Raw genomic sequence first — 17,128 nt, forward strand, 5'->3', positions numbered from 1 at the left:
TGCTATTGGTTCCTCTGTTCATTGTGTCATGTTCTGATTGGTTGCCTTAGTCATGTGTCTTGTTTCCCATTGGTTTGTTCTTGTCTTGTGACCCTCTTGTTTGCTATAAGTAGCCATCATGTTCCCATTGTGCCTGGTCGTGTATTGATGTTGTAACCCGCTGTAGGTGAGTCTAGTCTGTTTATGCCTCGTCAAGTCTGTTCATACAAAGTCAAGTCTGTTCATGTCTAGTCTGTTCATGTCTAGTCAAGTCTGTTCATGTCAAGTCAAGTCTCGGATTATTGTTTGGATGTTTGGATCACCTGTAAATAAACTGCACTTGGGTTCTTCACTTCAACTCGCCTTCAGTGGACTGAATTCGTTACAATATTATAATATTGAATATTTTTAGTTAGACATTCATCTCTACAGCAGTATGTATGTGCATATGACAAATTAAATAAAATGAAGGTAAAATAAAATGAAACTAAGAAGTATAAAAGAGAACACCATTAAATTGCTGCGAGCAAAAAAATTAATAATAACAGTTTGTGCATGCATATGACACATTAAAATAAAGCAAAATAAAATTATAAAATAAAACAGTATAAAAGTGCATGACATTAAATTGCTAATAAATATAAATAAATACAATATGCACATGCATGACACATTAAAACAAAATAATTAAAATAAGATAAAAACAATACAATTCTATAACAACATTAAATTGCTGCAAATAAATGTAAAATCATTTAACATAAAATAGTAAAAAAATTGTACACAATTAAATTGCAATTAAAATAAATAACAGTATGTACCTGCATGACACATAAATAAAGGTTTAAATTAAAATGAAATAAAAGTATAAATAAATAGAGGATATGCATGCGTGACACTAAAATAAAAGTTAAAATAAAATTAAAAATGGTGTCAAAATCAATGACATAAATGCATACATAATGTACATGACACAAATAAAATTCCAAAATTAAATAAAATGAGAATGACTGTGTTTTACAGTAAAAATTGATCTTGGTGAATTGAATCCTGAATTATGGTACATTCAGACCATGGTTAAACCATGGTGTAACACAGTTCGTAGATCGGCAAGAAGGAGGCGGGAACCGGTGAACATTCAAGCAATAATTTAATAATAAAATAAACACAAAACAGCACGACAGCCCCTCAAGGACGACTGCCGCGCACAAACAGAACCAAAACACAAAATAAAATCCAGGCCTGCTCCTCTCTCCTCTTGCACTGTTGTCACTCCTCCTTTTATCCTTCCGGAGCTCCTCCGTGGGACTCGAGACCGGTGAGTGGCGCAGGATTGCAGATTTTGTCACTGAAAATACCATGGCAAAACTGAATTCACTCCTAAACTAACTACTGATTCCTGAAAGATTTGCCTTTTTGCTTTTTGAGTTTGAGATATTCACCTGTACTAAGTCTTGTTTTGTCATTTGGCACGAGCGAGCACTGCAGACGTGGTTGGGGATCTATAACGGAGTCTATTAAGTGTTTATAGGATTTATAGCCCCTTGGTTCATTGTCAATAGAGCTGTGTCTTTATTAGTCAGGCTAAGTTGTTGTTTTGGCCTCTGCTACTGAACGTGAAAGACTTACGATAGGAAACCACCAAAGCGCATTCAGAGAACCGAGCGTGGGACTGTCAGACCATTTTAACCTGCTGGATACAGACTCACTCACACTTACTCGCATAAAATCATTTGAAATTATTAAATGCATGCTGGGCTTTTTTCTCTCTAATTTCCATAATGCGAAACTTGCTTCTTGCAGAATACTGAATGTGTAATTCGTCAATAAATTATCTCTAAATAAAGGCTGAAATCTGCTCCATGTGATCTGCTACATCGTACGTCAATAAATCAATGTTAATTTTGTGATTTTTCTTATTTAACCAGCCAACAGCTCTCCCTGAAGACTTTTCTCATCTCATATTCTGAGTGCCTTCATATGAGCATCCTCAAGATATACTGTAGATTAACGGTAATATTTCAACGTGAACTAAAACCTCACTTGACAACATTGCTCTGCCTTGGAAACAGAATAAATCTTCAAGAAAAATGGTGACATGTATACATTTAATGCTAAAATACATTCTTATTTCGTAGTATTCGTAATATGCCATTCGTATGGTAGTCTTGGGTAGCCAGACTTTCAGACTGACAGCAGAAGGTCCGGGTATCTTGGCCACCTTGAATGGCCAAGGACCGCCCAAGAGGCATATGACTGACAGATAAAGCAACTAATCGCGTTTTGTTTTGTGCCGCGTCACGTTTCGGGGCGTGGAAATGTCCCCACAATAACAGTTGATTTCAAATTGACCCTTATGACTGGGTTTGTGGTCCAGGGTCACATTTAGTGTTCACTTGCAAACCAATGGTGTCTTGGCATCAGTGGCCATCTTTCCATGAGCTTCTCTTTCAGTTTTGAAGTCAAAATATTCACAGATATTCACACAAGACATGCAACCACTGAAAAAGACATTACAGGTGCATCTCAATTAATTAGAATGTCGTGGAGAAGTTCATTTATTTAAGTAATTCAACTCAAATTGTGAAACTCGTGTATTAAATAAATTCAATGCACACAGTGAAATAAATGAACTTTTCCATGACATTCTAATTTATTGAGATGCACCTGTAGACTGTCAGTACAAAAGTGTGTAAAACTCTTGAACGTATTTTAAAGAGTCTATGCCTTGAACTTTAAATATTTCACATACTTTTGAAAATCCAGCGTTTAGTTGATCCTGATAAGCACTCATTGTCACAGTTGTAAACACGACGGCTTTCTTCTTCCATGAGGGGGTTTGGCATCACGAGCGTTTAGTTGATCCTGATAAGCACTCATTGTCACAGTTGTAAACACAACGGCTTTCTTCTAACATGAGGGGGTTTGGCATCATGGCATCTTGGTTTCCAGGTGGAACGTTAAAGAACGCGACACACACATCTCCTGGAAATCCTGTATAATTCAACCAATCCAATGACAACTTCGAAACTCCTGAAGTGTTTCCAATTTTGTGTGCCGTATGCATCAGACGTTCAGCCAACAGTCCGTGGGCGTGACGTCTGAGACTATTGGTATGGTGACTTAAAATAAGTGAAACACTGATACACTTTCCAAAAATGCTGTTTGAACAATCTGAAACCTTAATTTCAGTCTAAAAATTAATAATGTGTACAATAAAAAATGGCAATAAAAGACACACTCATTCACAATTCTATACATTTGAAATGGCATGTAGCATTGACTCACAAACCAATTGAGAAACAATGACGTTTTAGTATCAATGGGCATTTATATGCACAAAAATACGCAGACTATCAAAAACAACAAGGTTTTTTTTAATACTTACATTTCTCCTTCAGTTTTGATGTCAAACCATCCACAGATATTTACCAGAGAAATGCAAACACTGAAAAATGTCATATGGTCGGTAAAGATGTGTGAGCAATTGCAAAAAAAAAAGCGGGAAAAAAATGTCTAGCGGTTTTGTTAACTTCACCATAAAAACGAATGATCTGTATAATAAAATAAACTATAACAAAAGCAGTTTGCACTATATTTGTGCACTATATTTCAGGCTTGCAAGTATCAAATCTCATTCTTAATTCTACACATTTGAACTGGAGTGTAGCGATTACTCACAAATCAACTGAAAACCAATGGGCACATTTACATGTACAATAAAACGCTATCAAAATGACTAATTACTATAAAAATAAGATAAAACCCCTATGTACACACGTATGCTATATTTCGAGGTGCAAGTCTCAAATGTCAAATCTCATTTTTAATTCTACACATCTGAACTGCCATTTGTGACCCTGGACCACAAAACCAGTCTTAAGTCGCTCGGGTATATTTTTAGCAATAGCCAAAAAAAACATTGTATGGGTCAAAATTATCGAGTTTTCTTTTATGCCAAAAAACATTAGGATATTAAGTAAAGATCATGTTCCATGAAGATATTTTGTACATTTCCTACCATAAATATATCAAAACTTAATTTTTGATTAGTAATATGCATAGCTAAGAGCGTCATTTGGACAACTTTAAAGGCGATTTTCTCAATATTTAGATTTTTTTGCACCCTCGGATTCCAGATTTTCAAATACTTGTATCTCGGTCAAATATTGTCCTATCCTAACAAACCATACATCAATGGCTTATTTATTCAGCTTTCAGATGATGTATAAATCTCAATTTAAAAATATTGACCCTTATGACTGGTTTTGTGGTCCAGGGTAACATTTAGTGTTCACTTGCAAACCAATGGTGTCTTGGCATCAATGGCCATGTTTCCATGAGCTTCTCTTTCAGTTTTGAAGTCAAAATGTTCACAGATATGCACACAAGACATGCAACCACTGAAAAAGACATTAGACTGTCAGTACAAATGTTTGTGCAATAGCAAAAAAAATGTCTAGCAGTTTTTCAGTGTAAAAACGAATGTGTATGTTTAAAAAAATAAATAAATAAAAGCGGTCTGTACAATGTACGAACTGTATTTCGAGCTGCGGGCCTCAAATCTTATTCTTGACTACACATTTGAAATTGCGTGTAGCATTCATTCAAAAATATACAGCAATACAAGAAACAACACTACAAGAAAACATGTTTGCATCAATTATAGATTACGTTCAGTTTTGATGTGAAAACAGATATGTGTAAAACTGAAAAAATTGTTGATCAGTTTTTTTGAAACTTTATAATCTCCACCAGACAAAACAATATATTGTTGCGTTAAGCATAATTGGTGCAAGAATGTGCACTTAAGCTCAATCAATGCAATCAAACCTGTCAAACATGTTTTAATCTGCATGTGAACACAAACATTACATTTCAAGGCAGATTTTCAATGAAAAAGGCAAAAACAAAAACTAAGTTTCTTGTGTTTCCTTGCACAAAGCTATTATATGCCTTCTGAAGACTTGGAATATAAACTCATACAGACCACAAAAGAGCACCGTGAACATTGCTCAAAAGTTCTCAATTTTTGTTCCACAGACAAATACAACAACATACAGGTTTGGAATTACCTGAGATTAAATAAATAATAACAGAAACTGAATTTTTGCCTGAACCAATATGATGACATTTGAACGAAACCAAACCAAGCATGCAACAAAACCGGTGTGTGTCTGCGTGCATTAACAGCTGCATACGAGTGTGTTTGAGCGCATTTGTGTCTGTGCAGAAGTAGTGACAGTGCTGATCTGAATTTAAAAGACCCCCTGTTGTTCTTCTCCGAGTTAAAAGCATCACATCACAGCACTTTCGCCTTTGAGAATCATCCAGCATAAAGATGCTTCATACAAGTATGGACCACGCTGTCTCCCCTCCAAACATCTGCTTTCATTTCATCACTTCAATATTCATGGCATACTTGACAGCCAAAGGTATCAGACCAGAGAAAGTAAGGAATGTTATCAAGAGTAAGCGAACGCGTCGGAGTTGTGCGCGAGTGTGGGAGTCAAATGTAAATGCAGGTATGGAAGTAGGACTGTGTGTCCTTTGCTTTTTGCAGCTCTTGTAGTCTCTGGCCTGCTTTGCTTTCTACACATTTTGTCCTACAGAAGCATTACGTCCAAAGGGCACAAACAAAGGCAAAAATGCTTTCATGGGAACACGACAACAACAAATGCACTTCGATAAACACTGGTCTCCATTCCTGTCATCAACAACGAGCTCACATTGCCATAGTGAAAACAACAAATTCAAGTACAACAGTGCAGAGACACTTTGTTACACCAAAGTCACCTGGCGCCCAATGTAGGGCTCAACCCTTCAGAAGACTAATTGATTTAGCAGACAAATTACAATTTCAGCACATAAGAGACCAGAAAACCACTTTCTCGGAGCTCTTCTTATGACAGATGGCTAAAAGAGACACAAAAGTAGACTATACTCTCTTTTATATCTTGTTATATCCCACAAAACCTGTCATGTTGACCATTATGTTTATTTATTTATTTTTTTTTTTGCATTATGGCATTATTTGTATTATTTTTGCATCCTGTTGTCATTATTATTAAAATGCAAATATGATTCTATATTCATAGATAGATAGATAGACTTTTGTGAAAATAAAATGTCAAAATATAGGTGAAATAATGTATTTATATTAATGTAAAAATGAAAGAAAATACTAATTCTGACTTTTACTTATTAATATAAATAAAATAAGTTGATCATACTAACTTTTATTTTATTTTAAATGATTAAAAAGTTCTTGCTTACAAATGGGCAAAACCTTTTTTTTATTTATATTACATTTTAGTGGTTGTTTTATTTAAATCATGGCAAAAATGTATGAAATATAGTATTTGGTGGTTGGATAGCCCGCAGCCTACTTTTTCTTTTTCTTTCTTTCTTTAAAAAAATATCACATATATGGATCCAAATATAGACTCTGGATTTCAAGATTTCGAGTAATTAGCCGTGGCTTTCTCGGACAGCTATATGACGTGCCATTGAATTTCTAAATACGGCAGCTTTAAAGGATCCAGAAATATGATGGACATATATTAGGCGACAGAAATACAACCATAAATATCAATTAGGCAATAGCCGTGAAAACTTACTGAAGTACATAATCCTCTGATGCATGAGGGGCGAGTTAAAACTCCTCCTTACTGAAGTCTGTCTCCATAAATCTCAAGGATCAAAGGATCACTCTCTGTGATAGAGGCAGACATTTTTACTCTCGCTAATGGGTTAGAAACACAACTGCAACCATCTCCAAGACTACAATCGGCCATTAGCATTGAAACTGAAGGTTTTCATACTCCAGTCACGTGCCAAGTAATGATTTCCTTCACAAACAGAAACATCTGAGCATTTGCAGTAATGAATTGGCACTTTCTGCAAAAATGGGACAATTTTTTTTTTTTTAAGTTGTTTTTTTCTGTCAACAAAGAGTCTGTGAAAGGAGGTGCTCAGCCTTAACTTGAGAGATCAAGATACAAATGATTTAGTATTAGTTAATATTATTAATAATATTGTGGAGCTGTTGCATTCATTTTAAATGGAGATTAGCATTTTTTCAACCATGTTACCAAATTTTCAGACATGTCTAAATACAGTTTTAAAACATATTTATGGTCTTGCAATCTTCTAACATTACACATTAAAAAAAATATATTAAATAAATATATTATTTAGATGTTTTTAAATTAGTTCATGGATGTGTGTGTGTGTGTGTGTGTGTGTGTGTGTGTGTGTGTGTGTGTAAATATTTTTGTAAAATTTCAGACATAAAAAAATACTGGGTTGTTTTAACCCAAATATGGACTATTTAAATATAAATTAAATTTTTATTAAAAAATTTAACCCAACGGTTAGGTTAGTCCATATTTGACCCAAAGTTGGGTTGACACAACCCAGCATTTTTTAGTGTAAATAAATATATTTTTCGCATTTGTCTAGCAATAAACATTAAATAAATATAAAATAAAATGATTAAAGATGTTAAAATTATATAACAAAATATTTTTCAAGTTTCAGACATGTTTAAATACAGTTTAAAACATACTAGTGAATTTGCAATTCTCTAGCATGACACATTAAATAATTATAAAATGTAGATGTTTAGAAATTATTTACTGATTTATTCCAATATTAAATTAAAAAAATAAAAATATTTCAACACTGTTACCAAGGTTTCAAGGTTTCAGACAAATGCAGTGTAAATACAGTTTAAAATGAATTTGTGATTTTCTATCATTAGATCATCACATTAAATAAATATAAAATATAAAATATATAAATAAACTGTTCTGGTAAATTGTTATTATTTAATGGATGTCCAATGTATTAAATGAAAAATAAAACGTAATATTCCTTAGTTGGGAAAGTTTTATTTCCTATTAATTAATAAATTAAAGATTTAGTTTTGTTTGTTTTATCAGGACTGTGATTTAGAATAAATAATACTAATAATAATAATAATAATAATAATAAAAACAAAGGGACACACTTTATTACTATTTTATTAAATGTAAGGTTTTATTAATAGTAAAAAAATATAGCCTAGAACTTGTAACCAAAGATTTCAAAGAAAAGGAGACACACATGGTTCTTGACATCTTGGTTCTTGAGTCCACATCTGAATGATTTTAATGTCAATCTGACTTGAGAAACTGGAGGTCAAGGACTGCATCATCGACAGGTGAGCCTGGCATTTGTTCATACATCCTAAATATAAGCGATACTGTGAAATTATGCACGACTGTTTGAGGAATGGGAAATGTGTTTCATTCTATATCATGCGATCTATTGCTTCGCACCTGTTTTTAAACTTCGTTCTGCAAGAAACACAATAACAAACTAGACAGAAACAGAGAAGAGGGAATAAACATCAGGCATAGCTTTCAGTAGGTACATGAACGCAGGCTGAAGAGGATCCCGGAACAGCTGGCAGCTGAATTGACTGACAGTACTGTAGGAGACCCTCAGGCTGCACAACCCAAAGTTCAGCTACTTAAGATGACCATGAACAAAACACACACACACACACACACACTAAAGCTGGACGACATATTGAATGCCTGCAGTGTGATGCTGCCAATACAAAATTAAGCAACACTGTATTTTTTTTTTTAGATGTTTAAGAGCATATCTTAGAAGCAAAAACAGTGTTAGATTTGATTTTTCACGGTTCAAACAGTCATTTTCATTTATTTTAATGGATTGATTCAAGACACTGATTAGATTTGTTCATGCCTTCTATAAATTTATAATTTACCGATACTTAATTAATACACTTCTATCTATCTGTCTATCTATCTATCCATCCATCCATACATCCACACATTCAGTACAGGTAAATATTACCGTTTCTTACTATATATTGTGATATTGATTCACATAAATAATTTTAACAACTAAAATGTATTAAATATCATTATTTAGTAAAAATGGTACAAATACTTAAAATTTTTAAAACATTTTATTTCTTGAATTAAATAATTTGAAATGAAGCTATACTATACTATTATAGACATAAATATTGCAGTTCATTACTATACATTATATTTTAATACTGATCCATATAAATGTATCAATAATACATGATTAAATATCATTATTAAGTGAATAATGTATAAATACCCTTGACGTCACATCAAAAAAATCTTTTGGTACCACATCCAATGCCGTCTAATACTGCAGCTGCTTTTAAGTTATGTCTATTTTGAAAAACATTAAACGCTACGTCCTAATGATAAATATTCAGTCCTGACCCTAAGGCACATGTGCTAACAATGTGTTCTCAAAAACAATTCATCCAACTTCACATTAAAATGTGGTCATTTTAAGATCTGTTAAATGAAGCTAAACACCCAAAACTTAATGAACATTAATAAAAATAAGGATGAATTCACTTCAGTAATGGATTATAAAACCATGACCGAACTGCGGTAAATAGATCCACACTGCCAAAACAGAATCCAAGCGCGAGAGGAGAGCATTTCTCAAGCCAACATGTCTTTCACAACTGAGTCATGAGTCAAGTCTTGAACCAATATGAAAAATTGAATGCAGCACTGACATTTAACAACTGCCTATCCCAAGAAAAATGCATTCATAACCAGCCCAGCAGTTCAGATTGCTATCACCCACAAAACTGATTCCAAAATCGTCATTCTTTACATCAATTTACAACTTTTTTTAGCCAAAGATTGTTTCCAGAATAACACAGAGAGGAATCGGAGCCAAAATTAACACCTGAACCACAACGCCACCTGATTCCATTTATAAGAAATCTAGTTCCTGTCAGCCATGTTGCGAAATTGCATTCAAACAATGAAGCAGTTTAGCTGAAGATAAACTCTTACAAAAACAAGCACAATGACATGAAGGTCAAAATCACATTATGTATCGAAAATGGAATGCAAACTTCATTCGGTTTTTGCATTCAAGAAAATTCTGCTCTAGTGTTAATAACGTGACATATTTCCATCCGACAGATTGATATATCACCCGAAAGAAAATATCTAGCCGACATTACAATGACAGACACACATTTACCACACTAAGTATTCAGTCTATAGGCCATTTGTGTTTTCGGTTCGCTGTAATGGAACCCTTAGGGAGCTGCTTGATTTGTTTAGGGTAACCACATTTTGTCAATGGTTTATTGAATGTCTGCTCGATAAACTTGGTAACACACCATCCCTTTGTAACAAACCCCACATGAAATGTTCATTTCAACATGGACAGTAAATCTATTTTCATTTACAAACCAATCCTTGTGGTCTGTTGAGCTTTTTATGTATAAAAACCCAAACCAAAATCCATTATTCAGATTCTAAAGCATTGTAGCTCACAAATTAGACAAAAACTTATCAGATACGTGGCCAGCTGGCACTTTTACAGTGTGTTTGTTAATTAGAGAAACTTAGCAGACGGAGATCCATTTTGTATCATTTCTCATGGAGGATGTTTTATAGATATCAAGTGTAAATTTTGATATTTCATGTTTTCAAAGATATTAAAATCGTCATCTGGTATGTCATACTAAACACGAGGGTTCATAAAGTGTCTAATCAAGGTAATTTTGGCAGTTTTAGGTATCCATAATGCCATTAAATGATGAATCATTCGGTTGCATTTGCTATTAACCTAATAAACCGTTCATGGTTGTGCTGTAAATGCAGCCCTGCCATTTATACCGAGTTCTAAGTCGCATCTGATGGATCAGTGTAACACATACGCACTGCATTATTACTAATAATACAAAGATGACACTGCATTTAAAAGCCATCAGGGAGTCAGTAGCAGATGCTTTTATGAAAAATGACACTCATACCCCAGTTAAACCATCTACTGTTACAAATAAAGGTGACCGAAAATTAGGTTTACAGCCTTGAAGTTCCACAAAGAACTTTATTTCCTCAATTCTTTCAAACTTGGATGCTATGTCTAGTCTTAGAACTGAATTTTGCAAGTTTCCTTTATCCGACACACCCAGGTCAGGTCTTGGAGCCTCTATTAATGATCTAATGAAGGTGTTTTAAACAAGGTAGACATCCAAAATGTGCCTTTCTGGGGTTCTCCAGAAACCTGAAACCAAAAAAACTCAATTGCATCATGCAGCCACAAGCAGTTTTGTCATCTCCAAAGAATCAAGTGGTCCTCAAGGGCATGAAAGAAGGTTCTTGATAAAAAAGGGGGTGTAAGAACCATCAAGAACCTTTATTTTCAAGAGTCTAAGTTTGAAAGGTAAAGAAACACACTCTATACAGGTTAAAGACAACTTTAACAAATGGTTAAAAGCTGTTTTCTTCAACTACAACTTCTACAAATAAGGAAGCCACTTAACTTATTGATTTAGTCAGTCTGCCAGGCGCTCTCTCTGTTACATGTCAAGTTATATAATAATAAGTAAAAAAAAGATAAATAAAGAGAGCTACTAAGCAATAGATAGATAGATAGATAGATAGATAGACAGATAGATAGATACTTCTCAACATACACAAAAGTTTTATTTTAATATTAAACAAATACGATACTTATTAATACTTTAACAATAACATATGTTAATACATGCAAATAAATACGTTAAGAATGTCTTACCTTGCTCAGCCCCAGCCACTGTCAGTGTTTTAACCAGTAGAATTAATCCCGACATGCTCAGAAATGCCAAAATAAAGTCGGACATCGTGGCTGGATGTAGTCCCGAGCAGATCCGCTATCCGCCAGCGCCGATGATGATGATGCCCAAGTTGAGTGTGAGCAAAGCCGGTCTCAAGCCCCGCAGCGCTCCGCTCCGCCCCGCAGCGCAGCTCCTCCCGCAGGTGTGTGTGTGTGTGTGTTTGTGTGTGTGACTGTACGGACAGAACGGACTGCGTGCGCCTCAGTTTGAGGATAACGAGGTAGGATGGGAGGGGGAGAGAGAGAGAGAAAGAAGGGTGATAGGACGACGGGAGAGAGAGAGAGAGAGAGAGAGCACTGAATAATGAGAAATGAGATTATGCATAGATATAGATATAGATGATAGATAGATAGATAGATAGATAGATAGTACTAACTAATCTTTCTGGTGATTGTGAACTGTGTGTGAGTGAATGACTGAAGGACACAGTTCTGAAATCATTGTTTAAATTACTCATAACATAAATCTACAGCTTGTTCTCCCATGACTAGAGGTAACAGCAAGTTCAATGTACATAAAACCCCAACAAATACAGCAAACGCTCTTCCAGCTGTCATAAAAGCAGCTCACCTCCATCTGTCTCTCTCTGTGAGGGTCTCAGGGGCCCATAGGTTTGGGTGTATCTATCGATCTCAAACTCAAAGCGCAGAAAACAATTATTGAGGGGGGAAAAAAAACCCAACAAACTATAAAATACTACATCATAAAGTCCCGCGCCAAGAAACCAATAAACATTGCGGCAAGACGCTGCCTGTTGCTTTATTTCCATGCGAGGATCAGTAGGGACTAGAGAAACAAAAGCTAATGTGATTCGATGGAATCTAATTCTATCAATTTGATTCAGGAACATGTTTCTGGCAGCTAGTTAATCTGCTGGCAGTTTTTGAGGCCTTTATCTGGGTTTCACGAGATGGAATAAAAAGTACAGGCACTAAAGCCTTTCGATAGTTGGTTTCTTGCACCATTATGCTTATACAAAAGAAACGGAGGCCAAGTCCGCTGCCTTTTAAAGTGGATGAATTCATTAGCTCCACTCAAACGCCAGCAGACACGCAATGATGCAATAAACTCGCCATTTAATGCAGTTCTGCCATGTTTGTCCTCAAATCTAAGCAGGTGTCCTTGGCGCTAGGGAACGTGTGAAACATCCAGATCTCGCGCGTCTTATTCTTAGGCGAAATCATCTGCAATTCATGAGGTTCCAGTTGTAGAAACGCACTGAACTTTGGTTTTCCGTTTCAAATTGTTTGGCAATGTTTGGAGATTTTTGGGAAACCAGCGGTCGTGACTGTGCAAAATTCTTTGCCATGATTTTTGGAGTCAGCTTGGTGACGTTTCCCAGCTTTTCCATGATGATTTAGGTTTTTTGTTTTCTTCCATAATTTTCCTAGAGTCAGGGAATCTTTGCATGACATATTAGGTTCATTAAGACAATGTGTGAAGCTGCTAACCATATGCAAACAGGTAAAAGAACACTACTTTAACAGTTACAAATGCATTTGTTTTTGCCAAGATGTAGGAGGAGCTGCCAAATATGCATATGAATACATAAATATTGGCTTTTTTTTTTTCAACAGCAACACAAGCTTTTGTCAGCTTCTAGTGTTCTTGCAAAATTGGGCTGTAAATGATTTTGTTTACAGGTGATGACATTCACTTTTCGACATTAAAAATAATGATTCAACTCCAAATCAACAGTAAATTTAAACGGACCTTACTTACTTTAACACCCAGTCTTTGTCTTATTTTGAAATGCCTTCCACATTACTCCACACAAAAAAAACACTTGCCTTCATAATCTTTTATCAAATGTAATTATTGGCTCCGCCTCTCAAACGACTTTTAACGTTTTGCTGACATCATCAAGCACCCTTATTTTCAGCCCCTCCCCTTCAAATCCCGGTTATAAAGACGACCTTCACAAGCTAATCAATTGTGTGTGTCATTACCCAAATGCAAAGAAAATATATTACGAAATAACAATTACAATTATAATAATGATGATAATAATTTATTACATTTAATATATTATTTTATTAGGTTATTTCATATTATTATTTGAATCAAGTCGCTGAATTTGTCCGCACACTGATTTTTTTTTTCAATCAGACCAAAAAAGGTCTCTCAAAAAAGTAGTTTTTATTTTCCATATGCAAAAGTGGAAAAAGTGTTTTGAAAAAACACTCCCTTTTGCTCTACGCACCTGAGAACTCGTTGTTGTTTTTGAGCGCGCACAATTCCTGCTTGATATATTATTATTTGAAAAAATATAAAATAAAAAAACAAAAGAATTAATAATAGAAATTGTAATTAGAACTACTACTACTACTTATTATTATTATATTAATATCATCATCATCATCTTAACAAAATAGAAAATAGTAAAAATATTAATAATAATAGCTAAAAAAAATAAAAATAATAATAATAAAAGAAAATAGTACAATATTAATAATATTAGCTAAAAATTATTATTAATAATAATAATAATAATAACAACAAAACAACTATTATTATATAAAATATAGTAAATAGGGGAAAAAATAAACAACAACAACAATATAATTTTCTTCTTCTTAATTTTTTTGTAACTATTTCCTTTTTTTATGTTTTTTTTTTTTTTTAGGAAGATATACTGCAGTGCTACAAACAACTTTCTCTGTAAGTGTGTCCTTAACTGCCAAGGCAGCTGACAAAGCCATATATTTCCTGTGCACAAAGTCATTTCCAGACATTCAGTGTGTAACAATAATGCGGCCCTCGGTTTTAAAGCACAGATCACCGCACAATCGAGCCATACGGATGCGTGTGCAACCGCATCCTTCACAATCTTTGCATCTCAATATAAGAGAGAAGAACAGAGTGTCTTTATTACCCAGTTATCATAAATAAAACCCATACACAAACCCGGCAGTGAGTGATAGACAGTGTGAGCATATAAAACACATCCATCCCGCAGCAAGAATGTTTTACTGCCATCTACAGAACATCAATCAAATTGCCCGCACAAAAAACGGAGAGGTTATTAATACAAAGCTTCAAAATAGAGAGCAAAAATAAATTTTTGTGAGGTGAAACACTTTTCTTTACAGCATTTCTGGTTTTTGATGCTCGCAGTCAGCTGAAATCATTTATTCTGGCTGGCGTGGGCCCATTAAAAAACCTGAGGACACTTTAGGATATGTCACTCAGCTGTGTTTGAGTGCTCTCTCATGGCTTTCTTACACTTTTTCTTAGCTCAACCAGACACAGACCCCTGGTTTCCCAACTTCCTAATTGGCCACAGCTCTAGAATGGCCTGTGACTCCACAAGCAGCAGAATTTCAATCAAGCTGCACAAAAGAGGCCTGTGTTTCTGCGAGTCCAGCTCCATCTATCCATTCAGACCTATGTTTGTCTGCCTGTCTCTCTCTCCTGCTGCCTTACTCACACGGATGGACAGATACTGAGGTCATGAAGTCATCTTCTACTACTGGCATGGGGGTAAAATTTGGCCGTGATGTGGTTAACAATTAAAACAGGCCAGAGGTTTGCTAGCGAACAGGGAAAGATCTGGTCCAACTTATCTGTACTGAATTACAAATGACTAAACTATTATTTATGTCATTACCCAATAATCTGTACTATTAATAATAATAATAATAAAAACGCACATAAATAATACATTAATAGAAATAATACATAAAAATAAGAACATTATTATTATTATAGATAACATACATATGCCAATTATCAAAATATTTTTGTAAAAAAAAAATCCATATATAATATCTATGAAATAGTCTTTATAATAATAATAATAATAATAATAAATTATTTAAGCATTTATTATTTATTTATTATTTATGCATTTTCAATTATTTATGTGCAGCATTACAGATGACAATTATTTTTTTTTTACTAGTATTTATTTCCCAATAATCTTTACTATTAATACTTTTTAAAAGCTCACATAAATAACAAATTAATAAAAATTAATACATAAAATATAACAATTTTATCTAAAAAATATTATTATTATTATTATTAATGATCAAATAGAAATGACAATTATAACAATCTTGTATTTGTATTGATATTATATATGATTACCATTATTATACAATGTATTAATAATAATAGTTTACGCTAAAAAATGATAAGTATATTTTGGAATTGGTTGGAATTGCTCCATTTATTATTATTATTATTATTATTATTATTATTATTATTATTATTATTATTATTATTATTATTATTATTATTATTATTATTATTAGTGTACGCTAAAGTATATTTTGGAATTGGTTTGAATTGCTCCATTTATTATTATTATTATTATTATTATTATTATTATTAATAAATCACCCTGCTGCCCCAAATTGGGTGATGTAATGCTAAAGTGGAAATATTTCCAGTCTTTTTTTTTTTTTTCGTTTTCATTTGCAGTGAAATGCTGCTCTCTGCAGGAATTCACACACATCGACACTCATTGATATCCAGTGTTTAACTGTGTTCTGAATAACATTTTTTTTTTTTCTGCAGTGTGCATTAATTATATTAGACATAATATGAAAATTCAGTTATGACAAAAAGACTGGATTATGTTTGGAATAGCATACTGATTTTATTATTTCTGTGTTTAAACATGCATGCAATCATAATAGTATGCAGTATATTGCAAAAAATTAATAATATTTTTTGGTTTCTATTTTGGCTCTCTTCTTTTGGGCTGTTGCTAAGTTGCAGTTGTTCAGGTTTCAGTGTCTTGCACTTGATTGTTGCCTGTGTACACAAATTACCAATCATGTACAGCACACAAACTCACAAAAAAAAAAAAAGACTCATGAAACCAATTTACACTCCATTTCGCTGCCTGAAACAAAGAGTTTGCCGGGAGGAGGTTTCAGACTCTTCTAGGCATCTGTAGCAGCACAGAAAAGCAAAGGCCAACAGTTGTGCGGTTTGCATTATAAATGAACTCAGTGCACTGCAATACAAAAACTGGCACTGAAACAAAGCTGGACCAGTTGCCAAGGAAACATATGCACAGTAATTACTAATATCTTCACCTTGTTAAAACAAACAGAAATGTCATGGGTTTGCTCTGATCTGGTATTTTTTTTATAATTTTAAGTTAATTTAATGAGTTTGGTATCTCACCATATGCGACAAGTGCAAGAAAAGACACTGTCAAAAAAAATTTGTGTGAAGAAAAAAAGTGACATCAAGGCAGAAAACTATTATGAAGTAATTTAATTACAAAAACTAATTTATATTAAAAAAAAAAGCAAGATATAATAAAATGCAATAAAATATTTTCTTTCTTTATTTGTTTGTTATAAATAACTTAAATTAAATATAAAATTATACAGTGGTGTGAAAAAGGCCCCCTTTCTGATTTCTTATTTTTTTGCATGTTTGTCACACTTTAATGTTTCAGATCAAACAAATTTAAATATTAGTCAAAGGTCAAAG

At 33.7% G+C, this 17,128-nt stretch overlaps 1 protein-coding gene across 1 annotated transcript in view; it reads right to left on the bottom strand.

Annotated features, from left to right (window-relative positions):
- Window positions 1-11,876, bottom strand: part of LOC107653541 (low-density lipoprotein receptor-related protein 1B-like) — a 302,414-nt gene extending 290,538 nt beyond the window's left edge. The window contains exon 1 of the mRNA XM_016440286.1: window positions 11,593-11,876. Within this exon, the coding sequence (XP_016295772.1) occupies window positions 11,593-11,677 (85 nt within the window). The 5' untranslated portion in view covers window positions 11,678-11,876. The remainder of the gene's footprint in view (window positions 1-11,592) is intronic.
- Between the last annotated feature and the right edge of the window lie 5,252 nt (window positions 11,877-17,128).

Source organism: Sinocyclocheilus anshuiensis, unplaced genomic scaffold, assembly GCF_001515605.1.
Source record: "Sinocyclocheilus anshuiensis isolate Anshui unplaced genomic scaffold, SAMN03320099.WGS_v1.1 scaffold1079, whole genome shotgun sequence".
Lineage (NCBI taxonomy): Eukaryota > Metazoa > Chordata > Actinopteri > Cypriniformes > Cyprinidae > Sinocyclocheilus > Sinocyclocheilus anshuiensis.